Genomic DNA, 12,134 nt, shown 5'->3' with positions numbered 1-12,134 from the left:
TTTAGGAGGAGTTAAAGTTGCCCACACAGAAGCTCCGCCCTTGACCTAAGCATTCTTTGCTGTGATTGGTTAGCGCTACTTACAAGCAATCAGCGATTGGACAGTTGAACAGTCATTCAAGTAGCCGTAGCAACAACAGCAAACAGAGATCAGATGAAAGGCGGGGCTTGTCACAATACTAGCGGGGATCAAAAAACCCTCCCTAGTTTCCTGAAGGAGGCGTTAACTACATAACAGCAGTGACATAAACGTTCAAGATCAGGTTTGCAGCTAGACATAGCAGAGCGAGGGATTTGACAGTGACATCTTTCTTTCCAAGTGGAATTGACCTAGAGCCTTTCTACTCGCCAATATGTCTGATGCTATAAAAAATGTGGCAATTTTCGGCAGCACGGGAATGACGGGGTTAGCGACCTTACCTATCGCAGTGGCCGCAGGTACACAGTTACACAATGACACTTGGGATACAATTGTTATTTAAAATGTTTAATATTGTGCTTTACGATATTTCAATGCAGAGCTTGTGTTTGACCTAGCAAAGATGTGACTTTGTTTAAAAATAGAAACTCGAGTGGAAAGTTGGGGTAGTTCAAATTGACTAAATGAATAATATAGTCTTTATGAGTTGTTTATTAATAGCACGAACTTGTTTTTCTGTGGGTTCGATCGGTGATAAAATGTCAATTTCGTTTTATTTGTTTTCTGTTCCTTCTCTTATGCATTGTGATCACGGGACTTATGACACTTCTTAGTCATGCATAATAACTAAACTGCTGAGTCACAGAATGCATGTTAAAGATAAGCATGAACTGACAATCTTTATCTGAACACTGCACAGGTCTTGATCAATTTCCCTCCACTTTTTTAGTTTGATCTATTGTCATTGTCATTACTATATAGGCCATTCTACAGAATTGGAGTTGGAAACGTCTTTTGCATTTCTAGTAACTGTGCCGTTAATTCTCATATTGTATTTTTAAAGAAAGTCTTGGAAGATTTTGCTTACATGTAAATTGTAAATCTATATTATTTGCTATTTTATTTTTTAAAAAAAAAAGAGGTAAATCAATAATGATTACAATTTTAACAATATTTTACAATATCAAGTGTGATTTATGAGATTTGTTGTATTTTGAACCCAATTTCTCTTTTTTAAAAGGCAAAAAGTTGATCATACTGATTTTAAAGTTAGTTTGAACATACACTAAACCAAACATTATCATAGCATCTGAGCTGATAACTCAGTATACTTTATTTTTGACAAAACATCCCATTTTTCGGTGACTGTAATGCTTTGGTAGCGAACACATCAAATTACAGATTTTTAACTTTCATACTAAAACACTACTAAAACATACTAAAATAAAATGCATAACTGTACCGAAACAATGATGACTTGTTTTGGTCGTGACTGTTTCAGTAGTGACATTTATGGGATAACAACCAAAAAAATAAATAATGTCACTACTAAAAATTTAAAATGTCACCAAATGTTTCAGTAGTGACTGTTTCGGTAGTGACAATTTTATAGATTTTTTAACCTAGCTCAAAGATGCTAATCAGCACATGGTTAGCTAGCACAGTTCTGAACAGTGGTACACATATTCAGACAAAATGTTATGAAATAACTCCGAAAAAAGTGTGTTTAATTATAGAAAAAATGTTGTACGGTAGTGGCGGCGTTCTTTAAAGTTACACACAGATTTTTTTTGAACACATTTACCTCAAAATGATGGGGCCTAGCTACCTATCTATATAAATATTTCCTGATAATAAATCAGTTTTAGCCAATAGAAATTCACTTTTTAAAGTAATAAAAAAAGATACTTTTAAAAACAAGAATGGGGACAAAATACAAAAAAATAATTCAATTTCAATTTTTTTACAAGTTAAAATTTAGGAGTTAGTGTTCGAGACAGCCACCTCCCAATTGCAAGTACCCACTAAAATATGATTTTATATATATTAAGCTTTCTAATATTTTAAATCTTATTGTGGGTTTGAATAGATAATAAAATGATCTTAGTAAACATCTAAGATTTGAATTCTTAAATGCTTTTTAAATGTGATTTTTGGGTTGTGGGACAGCAGTTTGCACCGATTCTGTAGAATGGTCCATATGTAAATATCAAATGAATGCATAAAGGTAGACAATTAACATGAATATGATACAAATCAGTACCAAAATAGTGTTCAGTTTTTTTTTTCCCATGTTTTTTTTTTTTTTTTTTTTCAGAAAAAAAAGGTAGGTAGTTAACTTTTAGAAAATGACCATTGTCTTAATTTCTTATGAGCTGTTTTCAACATCACTTGATTGTGGTGTTGAATGATAGTTGTAATACCTTATGGGAACAAACAGGCATGGCATCTCGCATAATCTTTCATTTTCAAGTTTTACACAGACTTCTCACTTAGAAATTTGGCTGTTCCAGGTTACAATGTGACTGTGCTGGTGAGAGACGCTGCAAGGCTTCCTCCAGACCACAAGGCCTCCAGAGTTGTCGTAGGAGACGTTCTGAACAAAGATGATGTGAAGAAGACCATGGAGGGTCAGGATGCAGTCATCATCATTCTGGGGACAAGAAATGATCTGAGTGAGTTCTCTTAAACTCAAAGCAAATTCAATTAGTAGTGTAACATTTCATTCTTGGTCATGCGTCATTCTTTCAGATATGAATTTACTCAAATTTGACTCAAAATTCTAAATAAAGTCAGCATGAAAATGCTGTTTTCACTTCCTAATTGTGATGTAATTCAGATTACAAAATTGAAATTAGTGGGTGAAATCAAAAGAGCTGTGTGTTACTATTAATTTTAACCAAGTGTTATTCATCTACCAGTGAGCTAAGTGCACTTCATTGACTTATTTTCTGAAATTTTGTCTGCTGGTCCCACCACGATGATGTCTGAGGGAACCCGGAACATTCTGGAGGTCATGAAAGCCCGTGGAATCCGCAAAGTTATTGCATGCATGTCAGGTATCGAAGTCTGAGCTGTATTTGTACTTCATTAGTGTGCAAGCACATAATGGTATATGAAGAAACCGCTGTATCTGTATCTTTTTTTTTTTTACTTCGTACAGCGTTCCTCTTGTGGGATCGTGCCAAAGTTCCTCCTCGTCTGGTGCCGGTCACTGAAGATCATGACCGAATGTACACTGTCCTGAAGGAGTCAGGATTGGACTATGTAGCTGTCATGCCTCCACATATCGCAAGTAATGAAAACTAAAATATCTACATTTACAGTCAAACCCGAAATTATTCATACCCCTGGCAAATTCTGACTTAAAGTTACTTTTATTCAACCAGCCAGTTTTTATTTATTAGAAATGACACAGACGTCTCCCAGAAGATAATAAGACGATGTACAAGAGGCATCACTGTGGAAAAAATTATTACTCAACTTTTATTTACATTTGAACAAAAAGTGGCATGTCCAAAATTATTCATACCCTTCTTAAAAATAAATAGAAAAGCCTTTATTGTCTATTACAGCAATCAAACGCTTCCTATAATTGCTGACCAGCTTTTTGCATGTCTCCACTGGTATTTTTGCCCATTCATCTTTAGCGATGAGTTCCAACTCTTTCAGTTGGGAAGGTCTCCTTCCCATCACCCTGATCTTTAGCTCCCTCCACAGATTCTCAATTGGATTTAAGTCAGGACTCTGGCTGGGCCACTGCAAAACGTTAATGTTTTTGTCTGCTAACCATTTCTTCACCACTTTTGCTGTGTGTTTTGGGTCGTTCTTCTTTGTCCATATAAGCATTTGCAAAGGCCAAGTGGGCTTTTGTGTGCCTTTATCTGGAGAAGTGGTGTCCTTCTTGGTCTGCGTCCATGGAACCCAGCGGTGTGCAGTGTCCGTCGGACTGTCTGCTTTGAGATGTTGCCACCAGATGAGCCCAGATTCATCAGGATGGCCTTGGTGGTGATCCTTGGATTCTTTTTTTTACCTCTCTCACTATCCTCCTGGCCAGCACAGGTATCACTTTTGGCTTCCGACCACGTCCTCTGAGATTTTTCACAGTGCGGAACTTCTTGTATTTTTTAAATAATTTTTTAATAATACTTTGCACTACTTAGCAGCCACAATGCGCAGCCGCAGGTCCTCAGTGAGCTTCTTTGTCCACAAACCAACAGCAGAGAGCTTCTGTTTTTTACCTGTTGAGTTGATTAAAACAGCTGCTCCCAATGAATCGGGGTAATTAGGATGCTTTAGAACAGCATGGACTATTTGGAATAGTATAGAACTTTGGATTTTCCCATAGACTGTGACAGTTTGCAAAGGGTATGAATAATTTTGGACATGCCACTTTTTGTTCAAATGTAAATAAAAGCTGAGAAATATTTTTTTTCCACAATGATGCCTCTTGTACATCGTCTTCTTACCTTTTGGGAGATGTCTGTGTCATTTCCGGTCAAAAAAAACTTGCTGGTTGAATAAAAGTAACTTTAAGTCAGAATTTGCCAGGGCTTGTCTGTATAAAAATATGAATTTTATGTAATCATGTTGTCTTTTTTCTAACATATATACTGTGTGTTTAAGAAAATGTGTCATTGTTGTCTTTCCAGGTGACAAACCTCTGACAGAAAAATACACTGTGACTGAGAACATGTTAAAAGGAAGAGTTATCTCCAAATATGACCTGGGCCATTACTTTGTCAAGTGCCTTTCCACTTCTGAATGGGATGGAAAAACCGTTGGAGTTTGTGGAGAATATAGTTAATCTACTTAGGGATACATAGAAATTGGACGAAATAATTTTATTTTTTGGTAATCATGCCATTGTAGAAATGCTTTGAGTTATGCAACTGAAAGTGTCAAATAACAGAAACTTTTTTAGTTACTGATTTAATTTTTTTATAAACACATCTATAGTTAACCATAGTTTAGAAAAAAATGCTGGATTGATGAACTCACACTTTTGTTTTGCCTTAAGGATCATTGAATGAAAAACAATGTAATTTGCCTAATGTAATCATTTTATGTTTCGTTTTTAAATAAAGATGTTAGTTTATAAAGTTCTTGTTTCTCGTTATATGAAATCTGTATAGTATCCGCTAAAAAAACTACTTCAACTACAATACCCGGCATTCCTTTTGCTCGTGACGTCAGAACTGATTGAATCACTGGCGGGACAAAAAAATTCCAGCAAACCATTCCAGTCCTCCGACGCTTCAGCAGTGTTTTACAATTCATACAAGTCTAATGAAAATATAAACCTACAAGAGTTACATCGATTTTGGAGTTGTTTACATACTTTGCAGGTGAGTAAAACATGTCATCTAGAAAGTAATAGCGGATAGTTAACATGCTAAGCTAGCGTACTGATTTCTGCTCACAAACTTATAGATGCATTGAATACTTGTTTTTTTTTTTTGGTGTCGATTTGTAATGTTACTATAGTAAGTTAGTCAGTTACGTTCTGGAAGGCTGGTATAGTAAATACACCTAGTTCAATTCAAACGAATGTGTTTTTAATATACATTTTCTATATTTAAAATGATTCTCGAGGTTGTAATACATACAGGCTGATGTCGTCTTCGAATTAGGGTTTCGAAATATTAAACACGATACATTACGTCCTTTACATCTAATGTAGAGTTTGCAAAACAATTGGCTTCATTTGTATCAGTTATAGTTTGGGAGGTAAGCATAGTAAATATCATAGAGCAAAATGACTCCCACCTTTTTTTCTCCTGATGATAATCCTCGTTTAATAAAACTTATTTAATGAAATGGCTTTCCTCTTCTAATTTTGTCATTTGAGATGAATATCAATATATATGAGATTTAGTCAATCAAACTTTAGCTATTTTTTTTTCTCTAGAAAATGGTGATTTGTAGCAATGTAATGCTGAATATATTTTTATAGTAAACATATAGTGGTTTATGTCTATTTTTAACGAGGAATTGTGGAGTAAAAAAACATTTTTTCAAGTAAAAAGATCAAATTAGACCCTTGGGGTAAGATGCTATTATTTTACTGTTTTAAAATATTTTAAAAAATTTAATATTTATTGTACTTCATAGGGTTATTATTAAGTCGTTTAGTGAGCCATCTAAACTTTTTATTAAAGCCTTTAGGTTAATTGAGAGAAGTTTATTTTAAATTTGCATTCATATTGTTGTTTTTCTTATATACACTATCAGTCAAAAGCTAGACATTTTTTACTGTTTAAAATAACTGTTTTTCTATTTGAATATTTAAAATGTAATTTATTCCTGTGATTTCAAAGCTGAATTTTTAGCATCATTACTCCAGTCACATGATCCTTCAGAAATCATTCTATATTCTGATTTGCTGCTCAAAAATATTTGTTATTATTTATATTATGTTGAAAACAGCAGAGTAGATTTTTGTTTTTGTTTTGTATGAATAGAAAGATTAAAAGAACAGCGTTTATCTAAAATAGATTTTTTTTTGTAACATTATAAATGTGTTTATCATCCAATCTTTTGATCAATTTAAAGCATCCTTGCTAAATAAAAGAATTAATTTCTATAATTTGTTTCCAAAACACACACACACACACACACACACACTGACCCCAGGCTTTTGAATGGTATAATGTAGAATGTTACAAATGTTATTATTTCAGATAAATGCTGTTCTTTGGATCTTTCTACTCATTAAACAATTCAGAAAAATGACTAAACTGTTTTAAATATTGATAATGATAATAATTAATGTTTCTTGAACAGCAATCAGCGCATTAGAATGATTTCTGAAGGATCATGTGACACTAAAGACTGGAGTAATGATGCTGAAAATACAGCTTTGCATCACAGAAATAAATTACATTTGAAAATATTTTCAAATACAAAGCAGTGATTTTAAATAGTAAAAATATTTCATAATATTACGGCTTTTGCTGTATTTTGGATCAAATAAATGCAGGCTTGGTGAGCAAAAGACACTTAAAAAAAACATTAAAATGTTCAAAACCTTTTGAATGGTAGTGTATATTCAGTTAAAATATGGAAAATGAAATATTTATATATTCATATCTCATACCTTCAGATTAATTGCTTTTACTGGAATTTTACATCAATTATATATTTATACATTGTGTAAAGATGGCCTGTTTTAATAATTTTGTTTTGGATGTACTGAAACATTTCCTCATAAGAGCAGTCTTAAACTCAACTTGTCGTTTTGCAGTGTGACAAATGGTGGCCAAGGGACAGAAGCGCAAACTCCGCAGGGAGGACGAGGGAGGAGGATCTGCGTGGGAAAGTCAGCTCCAATCCGTGTTGGACATCTCCATGGATAAGTTCCACCGTGACCAGGCTCTCGTTGAGCCCTGCTTATTACGGTCGGTTCTGATCAACAACACGCTGCGGCAGGTTCAGTCCGAGGTCCGAGCGCAAGTTGAATCCCTGTCTGCTGTAAAAATTCCCACACAAACAAAAAATCAAATCGGGTTGCTTCCAGAGCCTGATTTTCCCAAAATGTCCCCTCCATCTGACCATACACCTCTGTTGTCACTGAATACTGGAAATATGGAAGACGATTTCATGGCCTGGACTTCAGAGGAGGATTTTTCTTTATCTTCAGCCATTTCTGCCATTCTCAAAGATCTAGATACAGTTATAGATGCCAATCAAGGGCCTTGTGCATCTCAACGGGCTCCGCTCAGCTCTGTAGAGAACCTAACTCAATATCCTCTGTCAGGTTTGAGGACTGAAAGAATGTCCGACATGGCATCGTCCATCAAAACAGAGGCCATGTGTTCAGGTTGTCCTCAAGATGTAGCTCTAGACAAACTTCTCTTAGACATGGACACATCTGTGTTTGAGCCGGAGGTGAACCTCCTGCAAGGTTTCTCCGTCACAGCTGACGATCTAGTGAAGTATCTGCCATCCCTGTCCAAATCGCCATCAGCGTCTTCTTCCTCATCTTTAGCCTCTCACAGTCAGGCCACGTGGGAAATCCAGGAGATAGAGCATGTTATGGACATCCTGATGCGAACATACCCGCAAAGCTGATTTTTATCAATATCATGTTTCTGACATTGAGGTTATACGCAGTTTTTATGGAGGTGTCCTGAAGAAATTTCCACTAACTACCTCATGTCTACCAACTTGTCATGTTCTGATGATTTCAGTGTCAGCTGATAGTTCTGTTTCAAAAGTCAAAAGCATTTCACAAAGTTCAGCAGCTGTTAAACAACTGTTTTGAAGCGAGTCCTTCCAAATGTGCCATTTTGTGTTTGTTTTTTCCCCCAGTACTTCATGAAATGTTGTTCTCCGAAATATGCACTTTCCATTGAGTCAATTCCTTACATTTTGTATTGGATCCTTACATAGCTTGCAGGTTGCCATTAAGAGTGGCCTTTAAATAGACAAAGGTCATAAAAATGAGATTGTGTATATTTTTAGTTTAAAGATATTATAATGTGCAGTAAATGAGCATTATGAAAAAACTGGTGCTGTTTCAGCAGATAAACATGTAGTTGCCTATGCAAAATATTTACTATGTCAGTATGAAATTGTAATGCGAGTATTAATCACTCTTTGTATTCTATTGATGTACTTTAAATAAAGTGGTACTTGGTGACATCAAGTGGCTGGAAGAGGAATTATATTTAAGAAACTGAGGCAGTGCCCATACTATGTCAAAAGGCTGTTTGGACCGAATGCCATGCAGACGACTTTGTAATTTATTATCTAATATGTAAATGGAAATAATTATTCTACAGAATTGGTGCACACCCAAAAAACAAGCATTTAAGTATTCAAATCTTAGATGTTTACTAAGATCCTTCTGTTATCTATTGAAACCCATAATACGATTTAAAACATCAGTAAGCTTAATATACATAAATTGATTATTTATTAGGTACTTTGAATTGGAAGATGGCTGTCTTGACCCCTAACACCTAAATTTAAACGTATGAAAATATTGAATTAATTTCATTCCATTGTTGTTTTTAAGAATATCTTCTGGATTTTTTTTAAAGAAGAGAACTTACATTTTTTTATATATATTTTCTTTGTAAAAAAAACTTTATGTAAAAAAATTTCACGCATTTTCATGTCACTACACTCTTAAAAATAAAAGTGCTTCACGATGCCATAGAAGAACCTTTTTTTGTCTGAATGGTTGCATAAAGAACCTTTAACATCTGAAGAACCTTTCTGTTTCACAAAAGGTTCTTTGTGGCGAAAGAAGGTTCTTCAGATTATAAAAAGGTAGGAAAGAGATGGTAAAGAACCTTTGACTGAATGGTTCTTCTGTGGCATTGTTTGAAGAACCTTTTAAAGCACATTTATTTTTAAGAGTTCTGATACAGTGTTTTAGTCCATTGGCTGAGTCTTATTTTAACTACACCCCTACATTTATGAGCAGGAAATATTCATGTGTCACTCTACATGGTGAGTAGATAGACCCCATCTTTTTGAGGTTAATGTGTTCAAAAGTATGAAAAAATCGGTGTGTAAAGTCACCACAGAATACCGTTTTTCTATAATGAAAAACTTTTTTGTGAGTTATTCCATAAAATTTAGTTCTGAAAACTGTTCAGAACTGTGTTAGTAACCATGTGCTGATAAGCATCTTTGAGCTATATAAAAGTATCTGAAATTGTGATCCTGGACCACAAAACCAGTCATAAGTAGCACAGTTATATTTGTAGCGATAGCCAAAAATACACTGGCATATGGCTCAAAATGATCTTTTTTTCTTTTATGCCAAAAATCATTAGAATATTAAGTAAAGATCATGTTCCACGAAGATATTTTGTAAAATTCCTGTTGTAAATATATGAAAACGTAATTTTTGATTAGTAATATGCATTGCTAAGATCTTCATTTGGACAACTTTAAAGGTGATTTTCTCAATATTTATATATTTTTGCACCCTCAGATTCCAGATTTTCAAATAGTTGTATCTCAGTCAAATTTTGTCCTATCCTAACAAACCATACATCAACGGAAAGCTTATTTATTATTAAAAATGTACCCTTATGATTAGTTTTATGGTCCAGGGTCACAATTGTCACTACCATAACAAAAGGGAAAAGGGAACACATAACCCTTTATTTGGGGAATAAAATTTTAGTAGTTATGCAAATCTTCAGTATTTTAGTATTTTTTTGTAGTGTTTTAGTATGTTGGTTAATATTCTGTAATGTGACGTGGTCGCTACCAAAACATTACTGTCACTACCAAAAATGTCCTGGCACGTTCGAAGCAAGAGATCTTTTGTCATAAATAAAGTATACTGAATTATCGGCTAAGATGTTATGTCAAACTAATGAATCCTCAACTTTGAAATCAGTATGATTTTCTTTTACAAAGAAAAGTTGGATTCAAAATACAACAAATCTCATAAATTACACTTGAAATATTGTTAACGTTGTAATTGTTCTTGATTTACCTTTGAAAACTTTTTTTTAATAAAGGAAAAAATATATATTTACAAGAAAGATGTAAGCTAAATCTTAATAGGCAAATAAAACGCTTCTTATTAAATGACATATTACTGTGTTTTGGTGCTACAAATGTGTACCTTGGATAATGTTTCCAACCGAAAATGCACCAATTCTGTAAAATGGCCAATATAAAAGGGTTAAGAAACATCCAACAGATTACAAAAGACCATTTTTAAGCCATAAACAGATAAGACTTTAAAAAGTCTATGGGCAAAATTTTTTGTCACTACAATATTGATTTCTTTTATATCTTACTATTAGTTTCACTAACTAGTCCTAAAATGTACAGTAACAACATGGGTGACAGGAAACTGTTGTTTATTTCGCTTACAGGAGAGATAAGGATTTTTTTGTGGTAGGTTCTTTAAACTTATCTACATACTGAGCTGAAAATGTTTATTACAGCTATTTTTTAAAAAACCTATTCAAAGAGAGAGATAAAACAGGATGTGTAAAGTACAACCTTCCTTTAAAGGGGTCATGAACTGAGAAACCAAAATTCCCCAAAAATTCCCCAGATATTTTGACATAAAAAGTCATTATAAAAACGTTCATGTTAGTATAAAAATAGCTTATACAGTTGAGGTCAAAAGTTTATATACACCTTGCAGAATCTGCAAAATGTTCATTATTTTACCAAAATAAGAGCGATCATACAAAATGCATGTTATTTTTTTTATTTTGTACTGACCTGCATAAGATATTTCAAAAGACATTTACATATAGTTCACAAAAGAAAATAATTTATAAAAAAAATGACCCTGTTCAAAAGTCACTTGATTCTTAATACTGTGTTAACTGAATGATCCACAGCTGTTTTTTGTTTTTGTTTAGTGATAGTTGTTCACGAGTCCCTTGTTTGTCCTGATTCAGGACTCCTGAACAGTTAAACTGCCCGCTGATCTTCAGAAAAGCCCTTCAGCTCCCACAAATTCTTTGGTTTTTTAGCATTTTTGTGTATTTGATTTTAGGAAACATGCAAGTATCTTCTGTAGCTTCTGAAGAACAGTACTAAATGAAAAAATATATAAATAATTTAGGCATTATAAGAAAAATGTACACATCTTCATTCTTTTCAAAAGTTTACACCCCTTAATGCATAATTTTTCCTTCTGAAGCATCAGTGAGCGTTTGAACCTTGTGTAATAGTTGCATATGTTGTCCTCAGTGTGAAAAGATGGATCTCAAAATCATACAGTCATTGTTGGAAAGGGTTCAAATACACAAAAATGCTGAAAAACCAAAGAATTTGTGAGACCTAAAGGATTTTTCTTAAGAACAGTGGGAAACTATTCAGGATAAACAAGGGACTCATGAACAACTATCACACAAAAAAACAGCTGTGGATCATTCAGGTAACAACAATATTAAGAATCAAGTGTACTGTATGTAAACTTTTGAACAGGGTCATTTTTATAAATTCAACTATTATTTTCTCTCGTGGTCTATATGTAAACAAATAGCCTATTACTTGCAAATTATGATGTATTTTGATGTAAAAAAAAACAAAAAAAAAACAAAAAAAAACCATAAGCTGACGTCAGAGAATAGTACAAAATCATAAAAAGGCAGTTCATGACACCTTTAAAAAGTCACTCCACCCCGAAATGAAATTGTCATTAATCACTTACCTCCATGTCGTCCCAAACCCGTAAAAACTTAATTCGTCTTCGGATCACAATTTAGGATGTTTTA

At 33.8% G+C, this 12,134-nt stretch overlaps 2 protein-coding genes across 2 annotated transcripts; both read left to right on the top strand.

Moving 5' to 3' along the window:
- The first annotated feature begins 270 nt into the window (after nucleotides 1-270).
- Nucleotides 271-5,021, top strand: LOC141345918 (flavin reductase (NADPH)-like). The gene is made up of 5 exons (XM_073850842.1): nucleotides 271-437; nucleotides 2,433-2,596; nucleotides 2,891-2,978; nucleotides 3,083-3,214; nucleotides 4,572-5,021. Exons 1-5 carry the CDS (start codon nucleotides 353-355, stop codon nucleotides 4,724-4,726), a joined length of 624 nt encoding a protein of 207 aa, XP_073706943.1. The 5' UTR covers nucleotides 271-352; the 3' UTR covers nucleotides 4,727-5,021.
- Nucleotides 5,022-7,173: 2,152 nt separating this feature from the next.
- On the top strand, nucleotides 7,174-8,008 carry LOC141345420 (SERTA domain-containing protein 3-like). The gene has a single exon (XM_073850270.1). It carries the CDS (start codon nucleotides 7,174-7,176, stop codon nucleotides 7,990-7,992), a length of 819 nt encoding a protein of 272 aa, XP_073706371.1. The 3' UTR covers nucleotides 7,993-8,008.
- The last annotated feature ends 4,126 nt before the right edge of the window (nucleotides 8,009-12,134 follow it).

This window comes from Garra rufa, chromosome 11 (assembly GCF_049309525.1).
Source record: "Garra rufa chromosome 11, GarRuf1.0, whole genome shotgun sequence".
Taxonomy (NCBI): domain Eukaryota; kingdom Metazoa; phylum Chordata; class Actinopteri; order Cypriniformes; family Cyprinidae; genus Garra; species Garra rufa.
The sequence above is the reverse complement of the archived record's forward strand: the minus strand, read 5'-3'. Positions and strand labels throughout refer to the sequence as shown.